The sequence below is a fragment of the Ostrea edulis genome, chromosome 2 (assembly GCF_947568905.1).
Source record: "Ostrea edulis chromosome 2, xbOstEdul1.1, whole genome shotgun sequence".
NCBI classification, from domain to species: Eukaryota; Metazoa; Mollusca; class Bivalvia; order Ostreida; family Ostreidae; genus Ostrea; species Ostrea edulis.
This window is the reverse complement of record NC_079165.1, coordinates 8,647,312-8,671,232: the sequence shown is the minus strand read 5'-3', so window position 1 is coordinate 8,671,232 and position 23,921 is coordinate 8,647,312. Positions and strand designations below refer to the sequence as shown.

The window sequence follows — 23,921 nt, the reverse complement described above, 5'->3', positions numbered from 1 at the left end:
GCCCCGAAAAGGTGAATTTGTCTTGGTGTTGTGAACTAGAGGGGCACTTTCTTTTTCTTGTAAAATTCTAAGCAGTGTATTGTGACGTCACATTATTTACCCCTGGTTTCTGCAGGGTGTAAGGAAATACACCCGGCTTCTTAACCAATGAAAACCCGTCTTACAAGTTACATAGGAAATAAGAATCACGGTGCACATTTTATTGTCGTAATTTAACCTAAAAGCAACCCAATCTCCAGAAAAACCAATACTTCATTGCGGTGTATGGTGACGTAGGAGCATGACATATACATGTTCCCTTTATTACCTTGCAATGTAATAATTATTTCATTCACTCAAGCTGGGGGTTGTAACAGAGGTATACTAAATATAGCCCAATCAAGCATCATTTTATAGACGTCTTCGTGTAGAAAAATAGAACGGAAAGGCTCAATTTCCTACAGGTACAATATATATACTATGGGGATCGTTTATTATCCAATACACTTCGTTGTTGTTAGTAACTAGAACTACATGGAGTTTGTTTCTTTTGTTTTGTTGTTTTTTATTGGTTATCGCTCTAGATCACTGAACGATAAATAGGTAAGAATAATTTTCTATATACTTTCTGGGTTTTCTGTAGACTTCACGGAAAGTGACTAGAATGACTTGAAATGCAATTAAGACACCTGTTGTCATTCTTATGATAATTGTCTATCCAAAAAGAAGACTTCAAAGAGGTCTGTAAAATACCTTCAAATTCGTCAAAATTTGGGTTATCCGTATTTTAAGAAATTGAATGAAATGGTATTGGATATATAGAGATAAAACTTCATGCGTAGGGCCTACTGAACATACCACAGCAAAACTTCGAGAATTTACATATTCGGAATTATTTGCAATAAATCTTGATATCATTGAAGAGCCATACCGCAGATGTATTTCTAAATAGCAAAGTAATTCCGCAGAACGTCTGATATATAATTGTCGTGATATGATTTCCTTAAGAATTAAAGGTTCCAACTTATTTATACTATTTTAGGGTGCATCCTAGTCTTGTAAAACTGATTCATTTCCAGATCGATCGACTGACGGGAACGTCTAAGTTATATATTGGTTATTGCAGATCAGGATACTGGGATACGTGCTGTATTACAGAGGACTAGGTAGCCTCCGCGGAGGACTGACAGTCGATAGTCCTTAGCCGGAAGGGCACATGCAACAGGTAGGAATTTTCAGCAAATTGATAATGCTTATAGAAATTTTATAGGAAAAATAATAACAAACAAGTAGAGAAAGACGGCATGCGATCATTTAGTTACCATTTAGAGAACCCAATTTTATGGGTAATCTTTTTCTATATATGGCTCCCATTACATTACTGGTAAATGGGTCTTATATTGTCAATCGCACTGATATGAATGTAAATCATTTTTAATCAAGTCTACGAATTCAGCTACAGCTTATAGCGTACACGGAAAAGAACCTTTTGGAGCAATTTCTGGGAAATTAAGAAATTTCTGGAAAATTAAAAAATAGAAATACATGTGGGGTCTGTATATGAAATTAAGTGATTTGTCCGATCTGACAGCTGTGTAAAAAATAGGAAGTGTTGATTAAGACGAAGCCATTGTCTGAAACATCACGTTCAACGGGATATTAATGAAATCCACTGGAGTTGAAGAACTGCTTGTAATTATACGGAGTGATGACCAGATGCCGTGTTAATCATAGAATATTACCAGGTCCTATTTTATCTTTCTGCGTTCTGTACATTTTAATGGTACTAAGGGAATTTGTAGGGTTTACAATTCTGGCTTAAAGGTTCTTCAAAGAATTGCTCGTGGCATAAGAGAGTATGTTCGAGATTACTACTGATCGACATAAATCGAGCTCTTTTAAGTGCTTGGATATCGTACACCGTTAATTTGAATTACGTTTAGTTGTGTGTCCACTGTTAGTGTATAAGAACTCGGACATCATTTTATTTGTAATTTTTTTACGCATCAGTTCATATAATGTCTCTGTTTCCGGTTTTCCTCTGAGCGACATAGATTTCAAACTCTTAATTTCAGGTCGTCTATCTGCAAGGCTGGGAATATTCTTACTTATACATTTTACTACTTTGAATTGATTTAATTGTGTGACATGTTTCGGAAAATAAATACATTGCTTTTATTTGTATGTAAAACTTATATGGTACCAATTTTGATGCACCAGATGCACATTTCGACAAATAATGTCTCTTCAGTGATGCTCAACCAAAATTTTTGAAATCCGAAATAACAGTAAACTTTAGGGGAAAACAGAATGCCAAAAAAGTGGAGTCAAATTCGTCGAAGGATAAGAGCTATGCATGAGGAAGATAATCCTTAATTTTGAAATTAATTTCTAAATTTTATCACAGCAATTAAATATACATCCGTATTTTCAAGCTAGTGACGAAGTACTTAGCTATTGGGCTGTAGAGACCCTCGGGGACTAACAGTCCACCGGCAGAGACCTCGACCCAGGGGTCATAATGTAAAACTTATACCGTACCAATTTTGATGCACCAGATGCGCATTTCGACAAATATTTATCAATTTATACAAATAATGATTTTGATAGTTCGCGTATACAATCTCATTAACGCGTACATGGAATATTCTGTTCCTAATGCTCTGTTTCAAATAAGGAATACCTTTAGTTATGGCCATTAACAGGTACACCTGTTTGGAAAGTGAAATTAAATCAGTTTAAATAAATACTTTTTTCAATGTGTTACAATTCAGTCGATGGTGAATTTTACTACATATTAAAATGAAAAGTTTTACTCAAATTAGAGATTTATTGCTAAACCAAATACATCTCGATAATGGAACTTCCTGTCCATAACAAATGGGTATGCTGTATATTTTGTACTCTCTATTTTCATCGAAAACAGTTTGTTTTCCCTCGTCGCTTCCTATTTCTTATGTCTGTAAATAGACGTTTTGAGAATACTCCATGACATTTTCTCTTATTTAACATTTATAGTTAGCTATATGGTGTGTTTTAGTAAATCACAATCTCTACCAGGGATATTCGAGTAAATCATAGTTTATAAAGTGCATTCAAGTGTTCTATAGAACTGGTTATAATTCATAGCAACATAGATTTTACTTGTGTTTCAAAGTACTAATGTTTTACTTGTGTTTCAAAGTACCAATAATTTACTTGTGTTTCAAAGTACCAATAATTTACTTGTGTTTCAAAGTACCAATAATTTACTTGTGTTTCAAAGTACCAATGTTTTACTTGCGTACATGTATTCAAAGTATCGCTTATACTTTACTTGTGTATACAAAGTAAATAAAATTACCATTAAAGTATATAAAAATTACCATAAAATTTAAAGTATCAAAGTTTTTACGATAGTGAAACAAAGTATCAAAATCTTTACTACTGTTTATCAAAAAATCATACATGAGGTTTTATTATAATACATAGTACAGTTTATCAATATTATCAAAATACTGTAGTTTTATCAATCAGATCTTATCATAATAAAAAATATATATATATATTAGCGCTTTTGAAATTGTAAATCAAAGTATGAGACTTAATAAATTAATGAATCAAAATTTGTAAATAGTATATCAAAACACCAAAATGTAAACAATGACAATTTTGATTATATTTAACCGGGAAAATGAAATAGTCATATCTAGAGTTCAGTCGATCAAGACATTACTTACAAATTGTTAAATACCACTCTGTTTCTAAAAATAAGTACTCTGAAGTTGATATTAAAAAGATGCTGGAGTTCTTCATTGACAATATTTACGTAGTCTTTGGTGATCAGGTCTTCCAACAGTCTGTTGGAATTCCCATTGGCACGGATTGCGCTCCTTCATTATCTGACATGCTTTTATATTCTTACGAGGCAGATTTTATTCTCAAGTTTCTACATAAAAAGAAAAATTGTCCCGCAGTGGCCTTCAATTCGACATTTAGATATAACGACGGCGTTTTATCTATTAAAGTTGAAAATTCTCGTTTTAACGTAAAAATTAATACTTTTTGATGGCCCATACAAAAAATATTGAACCTTCTCCTTTCGGTCTTCAGACGCATGCGCATAGACGGTAAACAGTTCAGCATGTTGTACAATGAGAAAAAGTGTTGTGGATAGATCTAGAATTTAGACAGATTCTGGGAGAAAAGACGCCATGTATAGGTCTGTGTCACTTTACCGGTATAACTGGTGATATCTCGATATGTGCGAAAAACTTCTCAATGGGACGTAAAACAAATGAAGAAATAAGCAAACCACTTCCCTGTAAATATGTTCTATGTAGATGGATGACACATCACGTACGTGCTCCAGTTCATGTCGAATTTCACATCAGAGAAAGAAAAATAAAGCAGTTGTCCCGTCGTCGGAAATGTCTCAGACAGAATCCTATTAAAATATCATACTCTCCTAAACAGATGAACTCCCAGGAATATCCGCGTCCAATTATACGACTTGGCAGGAACATTCGTGTCGGAAAAATGGTGAAGGTTATATCTAAAGAACAGCGGGACTAGAGTTATTCTGTTCTGTTCCTATACCAGGGACATAATTAAGAGAAATTTAGTGATCTCTCAATGGGAATTATTTAATGCAATTTTGATGGTTTAGCTTGGGTCCTTTGAAATGAAAGGTGAAGATAACGAAAAGTTATCAATCTCATAACTCCTGGAAGCAATGCAAAATAGATAGTTGGGCAAACACGGACCCCTGGACACACCAAAGGTGGGATCCAGTACATTGGCTTATATTTCAAATTGTAAATAAAATGAGTGACGGATTCAATATTTACTGCGCGTGATTTGATTCTGTAAGATCAAGAAAAGCTCAGTTTGATAAACATTCACGTACTATAGCCTTGCGAGTTGTTAGAATTCATGGTTTTAATGAATGAATAAAATTCTGATTTAATTTACAGATTTGATTTACAGTATTGATAAAATTCTGAATATTTTGAACTCATCATCCGTGCCACTATGTCACAAATAGATGCAAACAGACTTCGTGACATGGCACGCAAAAATAAATGTGTAAGCAACAACTTCTAGTGGGGCTGATAGGAAACTCGTACGCAAAATAGTTCCAGCACAGAATTAAAGCATGGAAAAGAACTGCGACACATTTTACTGGATTATTTATTCGGCGCACTGCAGCATGACTTATACTAAAATATCTGAATGCGAAAACACAACTAAATGATGATTCTCTGACTCGCTGACGCTAACGTGTACAAGCAGATTCCCGTGGAAATGATCACATGATACAGACTTTTACACACCTTCGATGAGGCCTCAAAGGGGAATCTGACTTGGTCGTAATATACCTAGATATCATTTTCAAATACTCATTTTTCAATCAAAGGAAACGGGATATTTACTTTTTTTTTACTATAAGATATGTACCAAAAACATCTTATAGCACTATTTGTTTCACGATTACCAATTTCTATTTTTGGGCAGTTGATATACAAGCGCCTGTGACACATGACCAGATATACTTACATTGTGATTTGCATACTTGCTGTATTCATGCGCACTACTATATATAGATATTTAAACGTAATGCAGTGACTCATTTAATTTACATGGTTACAAAATGGCAGCAAATAGTATGTCTTCAAAACTTAATGAAGTCGTCTTTAAAAAAACCACACAAAATATTTACGATCTTTGTGAGCAAGATTATTTGCAGTCGGTGACAGCAAGGATCATCTCGCTTTGCAAACCAACTCAACAATATATCTTAAAAATGGATGTGAATTGATTGTATATTGTTTTACGTCCCAATCGAAAAATTTTCACTCATATGGAGACGTTACCATTACCGGTGAAGGGCTGCAAAAAATAGACCTGTGCTCGGCGCTTAAGGCCTTTCAGCAGGGGGACCTTTCTCGTGCCACACCTGATGTTACACGGGACCTCGTTTTTTGCAGTCTCATCCGAAGGACCGCCCCATTTACTAGTCGCCTCTTACAAAAAGCAAGGGGGTACTGAGAACCTATTCTAACCCGGATCCCCACGGGATATCAAAGTATATTCATTAAATCTTTTTAAACATTCCGAAATTAAAGAGGGTATAGTACCTTCAGTATCGTATAGTACCATTAGTACTATGTACTGAATGAAAGGCGAAGATAATGAACAGTGACCAATCCCATATCTCCTATAAGCAATACAAGTTGGGAAAACACGGACCCCTGGGCATACCAGAGGTGGGATCAGGACTGGTGCCTAGGAAGAGTAAGCATCCCCTGTCGACCGGTCACACCCGCCGTGAGCCCTATGTTTTGATCAGATAGAGATTATCCGTAGTCAAAGTCAGTGTGCCAAGAACGGCCTAACAATCGGTATGAAACACGTCAGATAGCATTTGACCCAAAGATAGGTTGTATTGGAAACTAGATCGTTATCACGACCATAGAATTTGCAAAAATGCTGACTGTTGAAACCCCTGCACCATCAACCTGCTTGTCAGTACCCTGCCCCGATTTGACCATACGCAGAACAAGCTCTTACGTATCGAATCAGTTGAGAGATGTAAACACCATATGCAGGTGATAATGGAATATTGCTACATAAATATCAGCAGTTGACGATGGAGAAGCTGACGTCATCCCGTTTATCATATAGGTGAGTTGTTAGCTCTCCGTTAATATCTACCTGCAATAAAATATTTAAGTATGAAGCAGAAGTGGACGACTCATTGGATACATATCCACGTCTACAAATGGATGGACAGGGTTAGTAATACTGTGTAAACGGTTATCTTCGCCCTTCTACATCCGCAGACGGTTTCACCTGGTTTTAAATTCGCCCAGACACATGCAGTTGTGTTAAAAGAGAGAAAAGAGAAAACATTATTTCACCCAGTCTTAAATTCGCCCACTGATAACGAAAGGCACTAGAATAAAACTAGGGTGAATATTTCCCTGTATACAGTACAACACTCCAGATAACATGCTGTTATATTCACTGAAACATGTTCACAGTTTTCCTATAAGTATTTTAAAATTCCATATGGCTATGATTCTAATGCGATTTATTACAATTACATTTTACTCACAAACTTAACATAAAAGTGCTTCGCACTTTTATTCATTTTGTTGAGTAAAATGTCCAAAGTTTACATATCAATAAATTCCTCAAAAGGAATGTTTAATCTATGGTAAATTGACAGTAATCGTGTCTGTTATAAAGACATATCGTGACTAGGTTATATTCGCTGCTGTTAATTTTTCACGGTTTCTGGCTACAGTGAAAATAATTGATGTTACCGCGAAATTAAGACCGTATAAGTATTGAAAACATTTAAGGTAGATTAATCACGTATGTTTTTTTCATTGAAAAATAAGAGAATAATAAAGAAGACTTTCAATGCTAATATATTCTCAATATTCAGAGATAGCTATTCTTATTCAAGATTATTCAAAGGTTCTTTTCTTTCCTGTTTTAGACAGAAAAAACCCCATCAATTGGATATCAAATCTTAAGAATGCTGGGAAACGACAGATGTATTTTGACATTTATTCGATGTTTCTACATGCTTTTATTCAACGAAGAAATTCTGCACATTTCAAGTGAATATAAGATTGCTATAAACGTCACGTTATCCTGTAGTCCACGTGACAATAATTAAACTAATGGGAATACACAATCTAATCCTGGTGTCATTCAATTGCACCATCCACCTTTATCATTTCAGGAGGCTATTTATCGGCCACGAGTACTTTTTTGCGTTTGTGGAAAATTTTGTGAAGCTGTTGCCTTAGCAACATGGCAATTTTATTAAGTTGAACCACACTTATGGCCATTCAAATTTAGAATGCGGCAGTTTGTCAACATTTTTGACACTCAGTTGTGTAATTTTCTTAACCGCTAATCAATAATGATTTTTTGTAATTTTGAGTTTCATGTTTCTGTCTGATGGGAATCAAAACTGACAGTTCCATCTTTTCTTTATTGTTTACAATATCCTTGAGAACCGTATTTCATTTAAACATGACATTCTAGGCCTTCTCCAATGTTTTAGTTAAACGGAGTCTTTTCTTAGTCAAAACAGGAGATCCCATTAAAAATGACTTAAAATAATCTATCTGATTGCTGGCCTAATGCTTTTTGTCTCTGCTCAGATGTCATGTATTCCTCGGGGACCCAAACTTTACCACGAGCCTCTCACGTGTACTAGCATCATAAGTTATGTCACGGTCTATATCACCAGGCTAGTCTTGCAAAGATATCGATGCGCTCATTTGTTGCAACGTGAGCCATTTCATTGGCAGAACAATTGATAAGGACATCGGGCTTGCTTTGTAAGTAGGAGCAATTTTCTTCGGGTACGTAGTATGTAAAAAAAAAAAGATCACAAACAGATTTAAGGCTTCTGATAAGGCAGTGTATTCAGCCTTTGTTTGAAAACTGGTTCCATGATTAAAGTACTTCTTTGTCAAAAAGAAATTTTACATTACTAATTCTGTCAATAAAGATTGCAAAATATCTTTTTTTTAGAAAGGGTTTTTGAGGGTTCATAGAACATGTCATTTTTCAAAGTACAGTAAATTGCGATACATATTATAATTAATTGATATCTGATTAGGAAATCCACATTTCTTGCTAACAGCTAGATCTATTCATGCTTACTCTCATGTTAGAATTTTTACGGGAAAAAAAATCCGAATCGCAATTTTTAGTACACGAGGAACTCAGCTATTTGTAGACAATAGCGAAACGGAGACAACAAAGACAAACATCTAGGATAAATGTTTTTTGAAGTTAACATGTGGAGTGAATATCGATTGGGAAATAAGAAAAGCAAATATGTCTTTCAGGTATATGAATTGAGTATTGCGGTTAGTCATGTGACAAAATCAAGATACTGAGCCAAAGTTATTTTTGATTTATTACAAGAGAATAAATTATATTTCCTTTGGGAAAACCCCTATCTGGTCCAGTAGATTATTTGATAAAAAAGAAAGAAAAGTCTAATTTTGATAAATTCACTAAAATAAGACCTTATCTACCTTCATTTGATAAAGAAAACGGAAATACGCGGGTACTGCCAGCAAAAGAAATGGAAAACTTGTCCTCTGTCGTAATTAGTGCAAGAATATCCTACCTATCTAATGTAATTGGAATGTATATCGCACATCAAATCAGCAGCTCTTGGTCATATCCTGCAATCTGCTTACAGAATTAATGCAACGTGGGGAAAATACTTTAATATAGCTCTTTAGAGGCGCATATCAGTTCTCTATCTACGATGAATCGTCAGAGTGGCATACAATGCGACTGTAACAAGGTTGTTGTTAAATTAGAAATTAGGATGTAGAAGAAGTGTATGCTTGCCATTGCCATGTAAGTATTGACTGTATATACAATAGGTATTGTAGGAATAAAAGCAGGGTTTATTGTTGCTCTTCTCAAAGGCTATGTAGTATTATCAACATTATAGATCAAACACTCGAACACGATGATTTATGTCTAAGCTAGGGTTCACAGAAAAGCTATTCGCGTCTACGCTTTATAATTGAATATAAAATTATCAGATCAATTAAAGATGAAAGAAAGATAGATTTATTTATAGTGAACTCTTAACCCATATCGAATAGATATTTTATATCCAGTGAAATTATTTTTGTAACTAAGATTTATCCCCCACCGTACAAATTTGCAGAGAAAAATCTCAAATACTACTTGAGCTTTAGAAATGAAACATCACACGAAGAAATCTATGACTAAAGATCGAACCCTGTGGTTTTTATCTAAGTCTGAACATGACTACATCCAGATGAAGCATTGTAAGGGACAGTTTCCTGGTGGTTATTAAATTACTATTTGAGCTACAGCCATGAAACTTCATATCAATCATATGAAACGTTTTCATGGTTTTAGGGTGACATCTACTGTTTTAAGGTCAAACGATTTTTAAAAAGTCACTAGTTCACAAATGTTAAAATATGATTTATGGATAATATACTACAGGTATATGTATTTGAAATTAAGCAATTAAATTTCACATGAAGAATCTATGACAAAAGGAGTATCTTCATCGCTATTGAGTTCAAAAGGTCAGATGTCGAGGACACCAGGTCACATAAGACAATGAATAATCTCTGAATGGTATCTTCATTGTTGTAAATCAGCACTAGAACTTCGTAAAAAGAGTCTTTAAAGCATACTACCTCTTTTCAATAAGCACAAATCAACCAATGGTTATTGTATGCCTATTTCGATGTCTCTTGATTTATTTTGGATGAAGAGCGGTGACAAGTGCAATGCACTCCTCTCCGTACTTCATCCAAATCCGAAATGAATATTCGATAACTATGACCAATCAAAAAATAGAATTCTTATCATCTGACCAGTGAACATCGCTTGGTTTGTTTTTTATTACCACCAATGAAAAATAGGATTTTCATCAGGTGACCAAGTTCTCATCACATTAGTACATGTACACCGAGCACAAATTATAAGTTAATCTTGCTGAGTGAGAATGTGTGAGTTTCTGACTGTGAAAGTGGGAGATGCGTATTTTTTTATTAACTGGAGAGGACTTTATGAAGTTACAGACACAGTTGTAAAAGTGTGTCATGTGACTGCTAGCTCCGCCCATTGTTTTATCTCTGGTTATTCTGCACTTGATTTCAAACACAACCCCCCCCCCCCCCCCCATCATAACCATGATACAACTGTATACATGTATAACTTGAAGCAGGGATATACACATGCTGATTAACTTGTTATTTTTATTAGAATGATGAATGGTTTCTATCGTCAGTTTAAGGAAAAAAATAACAAGAATTGACTTTAGAAATTTCTATCCTGGCATCTTCTAATGATGAATGTAAGATACATATTCCTAAAATTATTCCATTTCTTGGATTTTTGTTTGCTCTCTCGGCATTATCTTATTGACAATAGCAAGATGTACAACATAAAAGTGTAGATCAATATTGTAAATTAGAAAATTAATTGTTGATGGAAATTATTTTTCTGAGTATGAGTGGCATAAAATCCCGGGAACATACAATGTACAATTATTTTAGAGATTGGGAGCCATATATGTAGGTTAAAGTGATGTCCATTTCATATTAGCGAATTATTTTCCTATTTCCAGGAACTGGTAATGAATATTAAAGAAAACATCGGTGTTGGATACCAGGGAGATTATTAACTTGTAAAATTAAGGAAAGATGAATCGTTGCGATACAGATCCGGCTTTAAGAATGAACTTCGAAATGATCACCGAGGATAATAATTTTCTTTTCTATACCTATGGGATCGCCTTGTCGATAGTTGTCGGAATTGGAATACCCGGAAATTGTTTCGCCTTGGTCATATTAATGCATCGGACTCTACAAAGTTCCCCCGTGAGTATCGTGAAGGCATTAACTATACACGGCATCATCAATATGTGTTTTTCCATATACCTGGACATCATTCCATCGATAGAAATGCACATGGAAACAGAAAATTTTAATAGTGACATTATGAAATATTTGCTGCAATATGAATGTGGACGTAATTTTTCCGTGTCATCTCCAAGTGATTTTCAATGTTTGAGACACATTGACGTCTTTGTTAATACGACCCATTCGCTGTTGGCCCAAATGAAGCCAGTCTATGACCAATTAGTGAATGGGAGCATAGTCAGCGGACGACAACCGTTTATTATCGAAAATTGTATCTTTGATGGAATGGAGGACTTGCAAATGTCCGGTGGTCCAGTGTCAAATCAATCGATATCAAATAATGACCCACGAGTGGATATTTCCTCATCTAATTCTTCTTTCAATTCTGTCAACCCTACAATGGATAAAGATATTGGGTCTTTCATTGAAAAGGCTGTTGGTAGATTTATCGGTTACACCCTCGTCAATTTTGGATTACTGATCACCTTTTGTCTCGCGATAGAGAGATGCGTAGCGATCTACTTTCCTTTCCAAGCTGTTAGATGGTTGACTATTCGGAAAACCAGGATTTCCTTGGTGCTAATATTTCTTGCGTGTGTTTCCACTCACCTTCCACAGATGGTGAAAGAAATAAGCCTCGCAAAGTCCAATTCCTCACTAATAAACGAAAACAGAGACAAGGCGACTTCTAGTTTTGTTGAGCCAATTCGAAAAGAATACGAACGGTTTTATGCCCTGATAAGTCTCATCATTTGCATTGCAACATTTAGTTTAAATTTTATAGTTTTGTTCAAACTGATTATTCTTCACAGGAAGTTGAAATACTGCAAACATTCAGTGAATGCTCAGCGTACAGAAATCAACATCACAGTTGCCATTGTTGTTCTGATATTTTTTCAACTGCCTTTTCATATAATGGCCGCCACCATCGCTTTTATCCAATCCAGCTCTATAATTCACAACGTGAATTCATTCATCAAAGCCACAGTATTGATACGCTTCTTTTTTATCTCCCAGTCAGCCTTAAATTTCATAATTTATTGTATTCTTGCTAGAAATTGTCGAAAGGTCTGTAGAATTCTATTCAGGAAACTGTCGCTGAGTTTTACAAGGAAGACGACTAGTTTGACTCATCAGGATGACAAAATCGACGAGAGAGTACGAAGAATTTACTCCAATTCTTTGACAACAGTGAAAGCAACAGAAAAAGACGACGTTCGTGTTCAAATTAACCCATTGGATGAGATTCCTCTACATGTATTAACAGAACCAAAACAACAATATTTGGACCACGACATACAGGAAGACAAACACATTGTGCGGAACGGAGGAGGTGGTGCCGTGAAAAAGAGTTTTGTCTAGTGTGCGGAACGGAGGAGGTGGTGCCGTGAAAAAGAGTTTTGTCTAGTGTGCGGAACGGAGGGGTTGGTGTCCCAAAAAGAATTCTGTTATGGATGCGGAAGATAGGGAATGGTTTCGTGTAAAGAAATACTGTTCAATGTGCGAAATGGATGGGATGGTGCTGTAAAAAGAAATGTTGTCTAGAAATGGCGGAAACCCATGTTTTGTGGTGTTATTCCCGCGCTTGGTTGAAGAATCAATACACATATTTTTATGTAATAATCATTACATGATGTTTGTTGTTGCTTTTATTAAAGCTTGTAATATTATGTTATGTTATATGGGTATTGTCAATTGTTTTATTACTTGAATACCTGTGTAATTCTTAAAGTCAACGATTCAGCCAATAGTAAGCGCAGCGAGCGGTCCCAAGGACCGCTTACGTAGCGAGCGCTAATACATGTAGTAACACGTGTTTAAAAGAATTAGTTCAAAATCCAAAGTCAAGTTGGGCTAAATTGTTTACCCTCACCTTCTTTCGTTCGAGTTACGTGACTTATGGTATCACACCGGTCATTGTCCAATCAAAATGAACTCTGAGTTACGTGACTTATGGTATCACACCGGTCATTGTCCAATCAAAATGACCTCTGTTGTATTTCCATATATTTAAAAGAATAGTTTTTTTTTTCATGCGCGTTTTTTCTCATTTCCTCTTCAATTTTTGTACCCCGATTAGGAAATGTGTAATTTATAGAAATAATGAATTGTATACAAAGGAACTATTTGATGTTGGTAACTAAGGCTACTTCCTGAGGTGCACTCAAGCTGTTTACACACACGTGAATTTGTCTTGTTTGTGGGTAAAATTTCTTAGAAAATGCCGCATAGGGTGTTGTTTTTCCGTTGTCGGAAACATAGAACATTTCCGACTGCATTATTTGGCATTCAATTTTCCAAACTGATTTTTAATGATAATTACCGTTGTGATACCTTGAATTATGCACGAAGTCGCCGAACTCAAATTACACAACTCATACCAAGATTTTTCCATTGACTTGCGTTCAATAACTGGGCATTTAAGCTTTCTCAACACGGAAATAACATTACGGAATAACACACTATTAAATGAATGCAAATATCCAGGTGACTTCAAACTACTACAGACTGTGATGTTAAAACGCAAAACATTTCAGTAACAACATAACCTTCTATGTCCAGAGTGAAAATATAAGCAATATGAAAAACAATATACCATCGTGCATACAAATTCTTTCATAATTCAATGATGAATAAATATTGACCATATGTGTGACAGCGATGTCAGTACGTTTCTCTCAAACATTGCATGATTTGGCAAAAAAAACCACAACTGAACATCCATGACGTCAATTTGAAAAATTCCATTCGGATATAAGTGGATTATTTTCAACCAATACATTTAGAGAGAAAAAAACCCAACTCAAACTATCAAATTTTTCGTGCTGTAAAAAACCCATCATAACAGTAACATGCATTTAATTGAGTTTTATTCAGTTCAGAATCAGTTACAAATGTATATTGAACACACTTAGTTTGAAACAGATATTGCTTGACGCATCGTACATTTTGTTGTTGATTACAGCAAAGGTAAATATGACGTCACGATACAGATAACATCCGTGACATAATTCTACAAGTACATAAATAAGTAATGAATACATGTACATAGAAGTGCGACTTCTGATTTAATATTTTCGCGAATCAACGAAAGAGTTATTTAGTTGCGTATGATAAGAAATTTCTGCACAGTATATCGTGTTATGTTTAATCCCTTTACACTAAAAGAACTTGTTCATAAAACGGACATGTAAATGTATTGATAAATGTAAAATAGAGACTTTCTGTACAATTTTTTTCCCTTACATTTTGTTAGCTTGAATGACAATTACAAAATGGATATTGGTAAGTACTTTATGGCGTCAGAATGAACAGACTTGAGTGAGAATTAGATAACAGTCACATGTTTTGAATGAAAATTAGATCACAGTCACATGTTTTGAGTGAGAATTAGATCACAGTCACGTGTTTTGAATGATGATGATGATGCACTTTCGAGATGATCAAATGTACATTTTAAAAAAAATCGCTGGGCTTACGTGATTTTGTGCCTTTTACTTCTCTGGAATGCGCTTTTAGTGTAAAATCTTACTGATGAATATATAATACCACTAAATAACTCTCAAAGATACGACGTATTCAATTCCATTCGTCGCCATTTCCGTATCCTGATTAAATGAAATAGCATTTTCCCCTTATTGTCCAGACTTCCATTATGCACATGACTGCAACAAAAGAAATAAAGTTTTCTTTCAGTAAACGTATTACAATTGCTACAGTGGTCCTCAAAATCACATTGGAACACACGTGAGATGGTTTTTGCTACGTCTTATAAGCTTTGAATCTATAGACAAACACGCGAAACTTATTATTAACAGAAATTTTATTTAAAAGGTAAAGAAGTAATGATGATTTCTTTTTGGCGCCAAGAATACCCATAAACTACTCCGCTATCTGAATTCTTAATCTAACTCAACCTCTCTCATACTCTCTGGTTTGGTTTGAAAAAACGGTTTTTGTCTGAAGGCAAATTATGATGACTATTGATTGTCTACGCTAGTCCATTAAAACGCACATAAAGTGTAATGCAAATATACATGTATTGACAATATCACATGAAAGCGTAAAATAAAGTTTGATAAATAACCCATCAACTTCGTAGGTAATTCTATCAATGCTTATGAAGTATACTGCAATTGTGTTCGTTGTTTGTTTCTTCAGTTGTTTCGGTGCCTCTATTATTTGTTTCTTTAATTGTTTCGGTGCCTCTGTTGTTTATTTGTTTAATTGTTTCAATGCCTCTGTTCGTTTGTTTGTTTCGGTGCCTCTGTTGTTTGTTTCTCTGTTTTGATGCCTCTGTTGTTTGTTTCTTGTTTCGGTGTCTCTGTTGTTTGTTTCTTTAACTGTTTCGGTGCCTCTGTTGTTTGTTTTTGTAATTGTTTCACTGTCTCTGTTTGTTTCTTTGCCTCTGTTGTTTGTTTCTTTAACTGTTTCGGTGCCTCTGTTGTTTGTTTCTTTAACTGTTTCGGTGTCTCTGTTGTTTGTTTCTTTAACTGTTTCGGTGTCTCTGTTGTTTGTTTCTTTAACTGTTTCGGTGTCTCTGTTGTTTGTTTCTTTAACTGTTTCGGTGTCTCTGTTGTTTGTTTCTTTAACTGTTTCGGTGCCTCTGTTGTTTGTTTCTTTAACTGTTTCGGTGCCTCTGTTGTTTGTTTCTTTAACTGTTTCGGTGCCTCAGTTGTTTGTTTCATTAATTGATTAGATGATTTTCCTGTTTGTTTGTTTTATTGGTTTGATGCCACAATACTAGTTTTATTATGTATTTGCCTATTTGCATCCTCTCATATTTTGAAAGGTAGCCCCCCCCCCCCCCACGAAAAAACTCCTGCTGCCTGTGATAAGAATATCTTGTGGATTCTGGAATCGTGTTGTCCGAATAAGGACAATATGGGCAGAATTCTTAAGGGTTCAAAATTCTTCCTTTGTAAAATGATAATGATTATGGTGCTTATCCTGTAGTTGTGCAGTAAGGTGTCGGATACTGCAATTAACCTGTATTTTCAGGATGAGTGACTACTTCAAATTTATTGTCAAGTAAGTATATCTTCTAGAATAATGACACAATGCTGAAACTCACAAGAATTATACCAGCAGGGCTACATTCAAACTGACATGTTTCAGATGCTTCAATATTGACCTATATATTTTCTGAATGACCAGCAAGAGCGTGTTCTGTGTATGATCAGTTTTTACACGCCCATCTTTAGACGGGACGTGTTATGGTACAGCGATGTCTGTTCGTCCGTCCGTTCTGAGTTTTCTGTTTCTAATTGCATTTCCTGTCACATACATGTATCAAGCTGTAACTTGCTATGTAGCTTCTTTGTGGATCACCCTACATCCCATTTCGGCCTCTCTTGCAGGAGTTTTGCCCCTTTATTTGAAAATTATTTTTATATGGAGGGTACATAATTTGTCCGGCGAACTCCTCCCGCAACTTTCTAGCGAGGATCATCTTGTTTTACAGAGTGCTTATATGGATATTGAAGATGTGCATGTGGTAGGGATTTTGATTCTTGTCTATTTTTGAGAAAAATAGAGGTTGTTGAACTTAGTCCATTTTGAGGAAATATTACAAAGAGAGTACATGATTTGTTCGGTGAACTTCTCCCCCAGTTTTCGAGTGAGAACCTTCTTATTTTTACAGAGTATTTATATCGGTATTGAAGGTGTGTATGTGGCAAGGATTTTGATATTCCTCAATTTTTGAGAAAATTACAGGTTATTAATCTTAGTCAATTTTGAGGAATTATTACATAGAGAGTACATGATTTGTCTGTTTTTCCTTCCACAGCTTTCAAGTGAGGACCTTCTTATTTTACAGAGTATTTGTATGGGTATGGAAGATGTGCATGTGACAAGGTTTTTGATTTTCATCCAATTTTAAGAAAATTACAGGTTGTTGAACTTAGTCCATTTTGAGAAAATATCACATCAAATAAAGGACATGGTTTGTCCTTGTAACTCCTCTCACAGTTTAGAAGCTAGGGTATTTGTAAATAACTTGAAGATGTGCATAGTGCAAGGATTTTGATTCTCAACTATTTTTAATTTTCTTTGACATTTTTAATATTTACAGGTTGTTGAACTAGGTAGAATTTAGGGAAATATTTTACACAGAACTTTTGGTTTGTCTTTGCAAAATGCTCCCTTTTAGTCAGTAGGCTGCATCGATTAAAAAACTGATCATACTCAGAACAAGCTCTTGCGTATTGAATCAACACCATATACAGGTGATAATTGAATATTCCTACATAACTATGGGAATTTGACGAAGCTGAAGCCATCTGTTTGTCATAAAGGTTAGTTGTTAGTTTGCCGTGAACATCTAAGTGAAATAAAATATCTACGTTTGAAGCCTATATGGAAGACTGGTGTTTTTCATTTCGAGTTCACAGGGATATATCGAATAGACGTATGAATGAAAATTATTTTTGTTAACAATATCATTTACGCAATTCCTTTTTGTTTTGTTTTTTACAGAAATATTGTGATTTGTTTCCTAAATTGTGTATATCAATAGGCTTTTCCGGCGAAATTTTGAATAATGATCAAGTTTGATACTGAACATTTTCAGAATGTTATTTTTTACCACTTTTTTAAAAATTCAGAACAAGTTGATATATATATATATATATATATATATATATATATATATATATATATATATCAACTGTACATGTACAAGCATTTTTGAACTTGCAGAACAGGCTTATCGATTTTGGACAAAGGTTAAAGGAATTTCTCGGAAATATTATTTTTATTTTCTTATTTAACGCAGATGCCACACGGAAGACATCCTCTCACCAGAGGGCGTGTTACGCAAGCTTCACTTGCACTTCTGTCAACGCCTTTGTACAAGGGTCTTCGGCAGATTTTTTAATGACATGAAAATAGAATATTCAATTGATAGAAACCGTAGTTGTTTCCATTAGATCACACAAACTCCTCTTATCATTTTTCCTTCGGACTATATCGTGAAGGCAAATACATAAAAAAAAAACCAACCCACGTGTCGAGAAACAGTTGTACATTTCACACTGTTTACATGATAAGGAAAAAGTTATTTGAGTTGGACAAACTCTGCTCTCTCTTTTTTGTAAAAGTTAGTAAATAATAAAACATGAGAGGAATTAAACGTGAAGACAACCAGTACATCGTACTTCTGTTGGGTTTGACCCTTTACATCGTACTTCTGTTGGGTTTGACCCTTTACATCGTACTTCTGTTGGGTTTGACCCTTTACATCGTACTTCTGTTGGGTTTGACCCTTTACATCGTACTTCTGTTGGGTTTGACCCTTTACATTGTATTCCTGTTGGGTTTGACCCTTTACATCGTATTTCTGTTGGGTTTAACCCTTTACATTGTATTCCTGTTGGGTTTGACCCTTTACATCGTATTTCTGTTGGGTTTGACCCTTTACATTGTATTTCTGTTGGGTTTGACCCTTTACATTGTATTCCTGTTGGGTTTGACCTTTTACATTGTATTCCTGTTGGGTTTGACCCTTTCCATTGTATTTGTGTTGGGTTTGACGCTTTACATTGTATTCCTGTTGGGTTTGACCTTTACATTGTACTTCTGTTAGGTTTGACCTTTTACATTGTATTTTTGTTGAGTTTGACCCTTTACCTTGTATTCATGTTGTGTTTGACCCTTTACATTGTATTTCTGTTGGGTTTGACCTTTTACTTTGTATTCCTGTTAGGTTTGACCTTTTACATTGTATTCCTGTTGGGTTTGACCCTTTACATTGTATTTGTGTTGGGTTTGACCCTTTACATTGTATTTCTATTGGGTTTGACCCTTTACATTGTATTCCTGTTAGGTTTGACCTTTTACTTTGTATTTCTGTTGGGTTTGACCCTTTACTTTGTATTTCTGTTGGGTTTGACCCTTACATTGTATTCCTGTTAGGTTTGACCTTTTATTTTGTATTTCTGTTGGGTTTGACCCTTTACTTTGTATACCTGTTGGGTTTGATCCTTTGCATTGTTTTTCTGTTGGGTTTGACCCTTTACTCTGTATTCCTTTTGGGTTTGACCCTTTAAATTGTACTTCTGTTGAGTTTGACCTTTTACATTGTATTCCTGTTGGGTTTGACCCTTTACATTGTATTTCTGTTGGGTTTGACCCTTTACTTTTTATTTCTGTTGGGTTTGGCCATTTATATTGGAGAGAAAATTTTAAAATGTAAGTGGATCAACTTTAAAACGTGAATTAGGTCAATGATTGTGTATTCACTTACTTTTATTAAGACCTTCAATGTTTGAATTAGGTCGATTGGGGGAAATTGCTTTGGTGGGGAACAAATGCCTTTTCTTAAGTGGATTGTTATCAGGTTTCTTAAAATCATAAAGCCATCCAATTTCTAGCAGAATGGCAGAGTAGAAAGCAATAACTCATATCAACAGAACCATGCTATTATTTTTTGAAAGATTACTTGTTGTTTAAATAGTTCAACCACGAATGCCCTCTTAGATGGAATTACACTTCTTCTGTGATTTCATTTTCTATCCATCGACATTTTTCTCAAGAAACTTCAGCAACAAGTGAATACAGGACAATGAACAGAGTATGTGCGTGTATCGAGATAAAGCACAATTCAAATATATTCAGTGTAAATCGCACGTGTTTTGCATTAAAAGTTCTTTTTGCGCGTGTTCCATTTCTGATAAAGAAAACCTTCCCTGGAATTTTCAATGGGTGATTTTTTTAATGAAACGAAGAGCTTTTGCAGTACACTGCCTTTTGTGAGGTCATACAACAGACTTCATGTCACATTCCTATACAGGTATTAAATGGAAGCAATGGGTGAAAATAAGTAGGTCGGTTGGTTGTATATTGTTTAAAGTCCCACTCGAGAATCTTCACTCATATGGAGACATCACCGGTGAAGGGCTGCAAAAGTCAGGCCTATGATCGGCGCTGATGGGCTTCGTTTATCGTACCGGAATGGTATAATGCATAGAGAATTGGGTTAATTTGGGTTTCAAGATTAACTGTAAAAGGGGCGGTATGTAATTCTATTTTATATTTCGAAGCCGATTTTTTTCTTCAAAATTTGATGAATATTTCCTAGTCAAAATATCTTGGTTCCAACTAGTAATCAAGGTCAAATATAAAAGGTCAAGGTCATTGTACATTGTTTTAAGCTCCGTTTCGTAACTGATTAGTGTGAATTTGTTATATACTCTTACTAGTGCAATTCACTGTCCTCTGTGGACTAAAGAGAAGATGGAAAAGAAAGCGAGATAGAGAAACGTGGAATATTTACCGTATCTTTTCAGTAACCTGTGTTGGAAACGGAACGGGGGAGGGTTGTCACAAAGAAGTACGCCTCGTTTAATCGGACTAGGTTGTCAAATGATCTGGAAATAATGTTTAAAGAAATACAAGCTGTAACTGACTGACGGTTGGTTGGTAACAATGAGTTGCGTCAAGCAAAAAGGGACCTTGGGGACAATATTTTCAAAAATGGGTTTTGATTTTTTTTCTGAAAGCACACATCTTCCTGATTATTTTGATAACAAAGTTGACCTTGAACGTTACACCTCACCCATGGTAACACTTATGTGAAATGCATGCATTGATCCTGAGATAACGTCATGAATCATTGTGGAGAATCATCCACTCATATGGAGACGTCACCATTGCCGATGAAGAGTTGCAAAATTTTGGCCTATGCTCGGCTCTTACGACCTTTGAACAGGGAAGGAATTTTATCGTGCCACATCTGCTGTGACACGGGGCCTCGGTTTTTTTTTTGCGGTCTCATCCAATCAACCGGGGCGGTTAGTTACCTCTTACAACAAACAAGGAGTACTATGAGGACCTATTCTAACCTGGATCCCAACCGACAGTAAATAAATTGAAAAATAAAAGAACAAATAGAACATAGTTTTGATTGATTATATATATTTTCATGAACTTTGAATTCAGCAGAAAATGTTGATTCATTAGAGTCTTCCTAACAGTAATCCCTGCATTGACCTCGGAGGTCACCAGTGAGGTCACCAGTTCGGAAAAATACGAAAAAGAGGCACTTCGCAAGTGTCAGATTTGTAATTTTAGAAAATTCATTATCAAAATTTCATTTGATTGGCACATGTGCGTAATTATTACTTGCCTACACTTTTAAAATTTTTGTTAAAGTCATTCATGACACAGTGTAATGATTGAAAAACAAACAAAATGTTTAGTTTTCCTTCGTATGACCTCGGTCTCCGTGTCAGAGTATGCGACGATTGCGTCCACGGCTATAGCGGTCTATACGACACGCGCATAGCAGGTACAGTGTATGCTCTCGAGTAATACTCCCTTGTTTATTTTGTTGAATTTTTCATTAGTTATACAGATAGGTGTTAATTGGTGCATGATTGGGTAGTTGTACAATACCGTCGGTTACAGCTTGTGTTGCTTTAAGTAGGGATGGCCCCCTACGACTTACATGTTTTGATATATATTATCTGTAATACGTGTCTGAGTTTCTTTGAAGTGTGTTAACTATTGAAAACATATGCCTCTATCGATCAGGCTCCACGTCCATCAAACTGTGTAATTGATAATTTTTTTCATGTGTACTTCAATATCTTATTGTAAAATAAATTTGATATTACAACACCTCTCTCCCTCTTTCTCCACCCCCCCCCCCTCTCTCTCTCATACATGTAATCTATTTTATATGATGATCTGCATTATCCATCAATGATAGAATGTGTTTCACAGACGAAGGATATTTTACGTATTGAAAAAATTTCATGTAAGGTTATGAAACTATAGACCAAGATGGATCCACCCCTAGCTTGTATATCCTTCGCGCATGTGTAAATTCGCCTTCCCTTTCTTGATCAATCTTCAACATTTTCTACCCAGAGTTCCGCGCGCTACGGGCACTACACCTCTGTCAACCGCTTTTTACTAAAATCTTGAAAACGCTTTTAATATGCGTCATTTATGTTCTGGACTAAATATGTAATATTTAATCATTGAATTGATGTTTACTGTAAATTTAATTGTAAATCACCTGTTCGATTTCTGCTTTTGTTTTTGCGTTTCCGGCTAACCGCGCGCCTATGAGCTGACTTTCAAAGTAAGTTAATATGTGTGTTACCTCCAGATGAGATATCAGATAGCGGACTGGTTTAGCCTGATGCCTTTCGGGGTTAGATGCAGCAATTGTTTCAACCATTTAGCTGGCCGACATATAAAATGTATATCTAGTTCTACCCGACCATAACTATAACTTCACAGAGAGCAAACTCAAATAAATCCCTGTGTCTACAACGTATCGCATTCTCATAAAGTTTGTGATTAAACCATATTAGTACTACATCTTGTCAATTTTGCCCAAGTCATGCAAATCCCAGAATTCACACTCTTCTCGCTATTCAGTACGATGATTTTTTATTGTGCAGCCAGTAAAATAAGTAGCCACTGAATTGGCGGTTGGATTTCGTGGTAGAAATCCAACTGGCAAACGGTTTGAAAGAAATGAATGTGAAATACTGGTTTTTTTTTTTTTACAGGTTTCCGGAAAAACAGGACAGTTTAGAGTTAACTGTGGGTGCCACACTGCATACACTTACCGCCATAGTTTATAGAAGTTATTGGCATGATTTGGGTGAGCAATCAATGTTAAATACTTGCGATATAAGTAAGGATATTTCTGTTAACCACGTTATTTCAAATGAAGTACAGTAAAGTCCGAGTATGGCTACTGTTTCATCATTACAACTTATTGGATCGGTTCTTTCACCTTGATCCCGTGGGGATCCGGATTAGAATAAGTTCTCAGTGCCCCTTGCTTGTCGTAAGAGGCGACTAAATGGGGCGGTCCTTCGGATGAGATCGCAAAAACCGAGGTCCCGTGTCACAGCAGGTGTGGCACGATAAAAATCCCTCTCTGCTCAAAGGCCGTAAGTGTCGAGCATAGGCCTAAAGTTTGCAGCCCTTCACCGGCAATGATGACGTCTCCATATGGGTGAAAAATTCTCGAGATAGGCGTTAAACAATATAAAACCAATCGGTCAACTTTCACCTTGATGGTTCGTCATATCCGCACTTTACAGTACTTTCGTTTTACGATACCCGTATGTATATTTCAAAAAATGAAATTATTTTTTAAATAGTCTTTTTCGGAGTAATATTCCAGATCATTTCCACAGAAATCATTGGTTTGTCCATGAAGGGAAACAAGAAATTGATTCCGAGTCAGTATGTCAAAGCTAGGATAGATCTAGTAAATTTAACGTTTCCATTTCATTATTTGACACTTTAAGTCTATATGATTTTATTTCATTTTCAACTTCAAACTGTCGAATATCATTTCGCATACACACTGTATGTTTGTCCAATTTGAATGTTTAAGAAAATAATTTTCCTTTAGATTCAAAGGATGACCTTCGTGATTGCCAAATGATTGACCTCCAGCTACGTCTACGTGTACATAGGCCTTAACTGTCTCTGAAACGTGGCAAATCGAGAAAACGTGTAAAA

General features: G+C 35.5%; 1 protein-coding gene across 6 annotated transcripts in view; it reads left to right on the top strand.

The window, feature by feature from the left end:
• Positions 1-23,650, top strand: part of LOC125681333 (uncharacterized) — a 33,548-nt gene extending 9,898 nt beyond the window's left edge. The window contains exons 2-3 of one of the 6 annotated variants that reach the window (XR_008800798.1): positions 1,106-1,204; positions 22,952-23,650. Coding sequence is in view for 3 of the 6 variants with exons in the window: in XM_048921369.2 (XP_048777326.1) it covers positions 11,205-12,785 (1,581 nt within the window). In the remaining 3 variants the exon portion in view is untranslated. Of the gene's footprint in view, positions 1-1,105; positions 1,205-2,054; positions 2,172-4,934; positions 5,403-8,236; positions 8,349-9,207; positions 9,367-11,128; positions 13,104-22,951 lie in introns of those variants that run through there. The other 5 variants (XR_008800797.1, XR_007372228.2, XM_048921369.2 and 2 more) reach the window with 5 other exon arrangements.
• Positions 23,651-23,921: the final 271 nt, after the last annotated feature.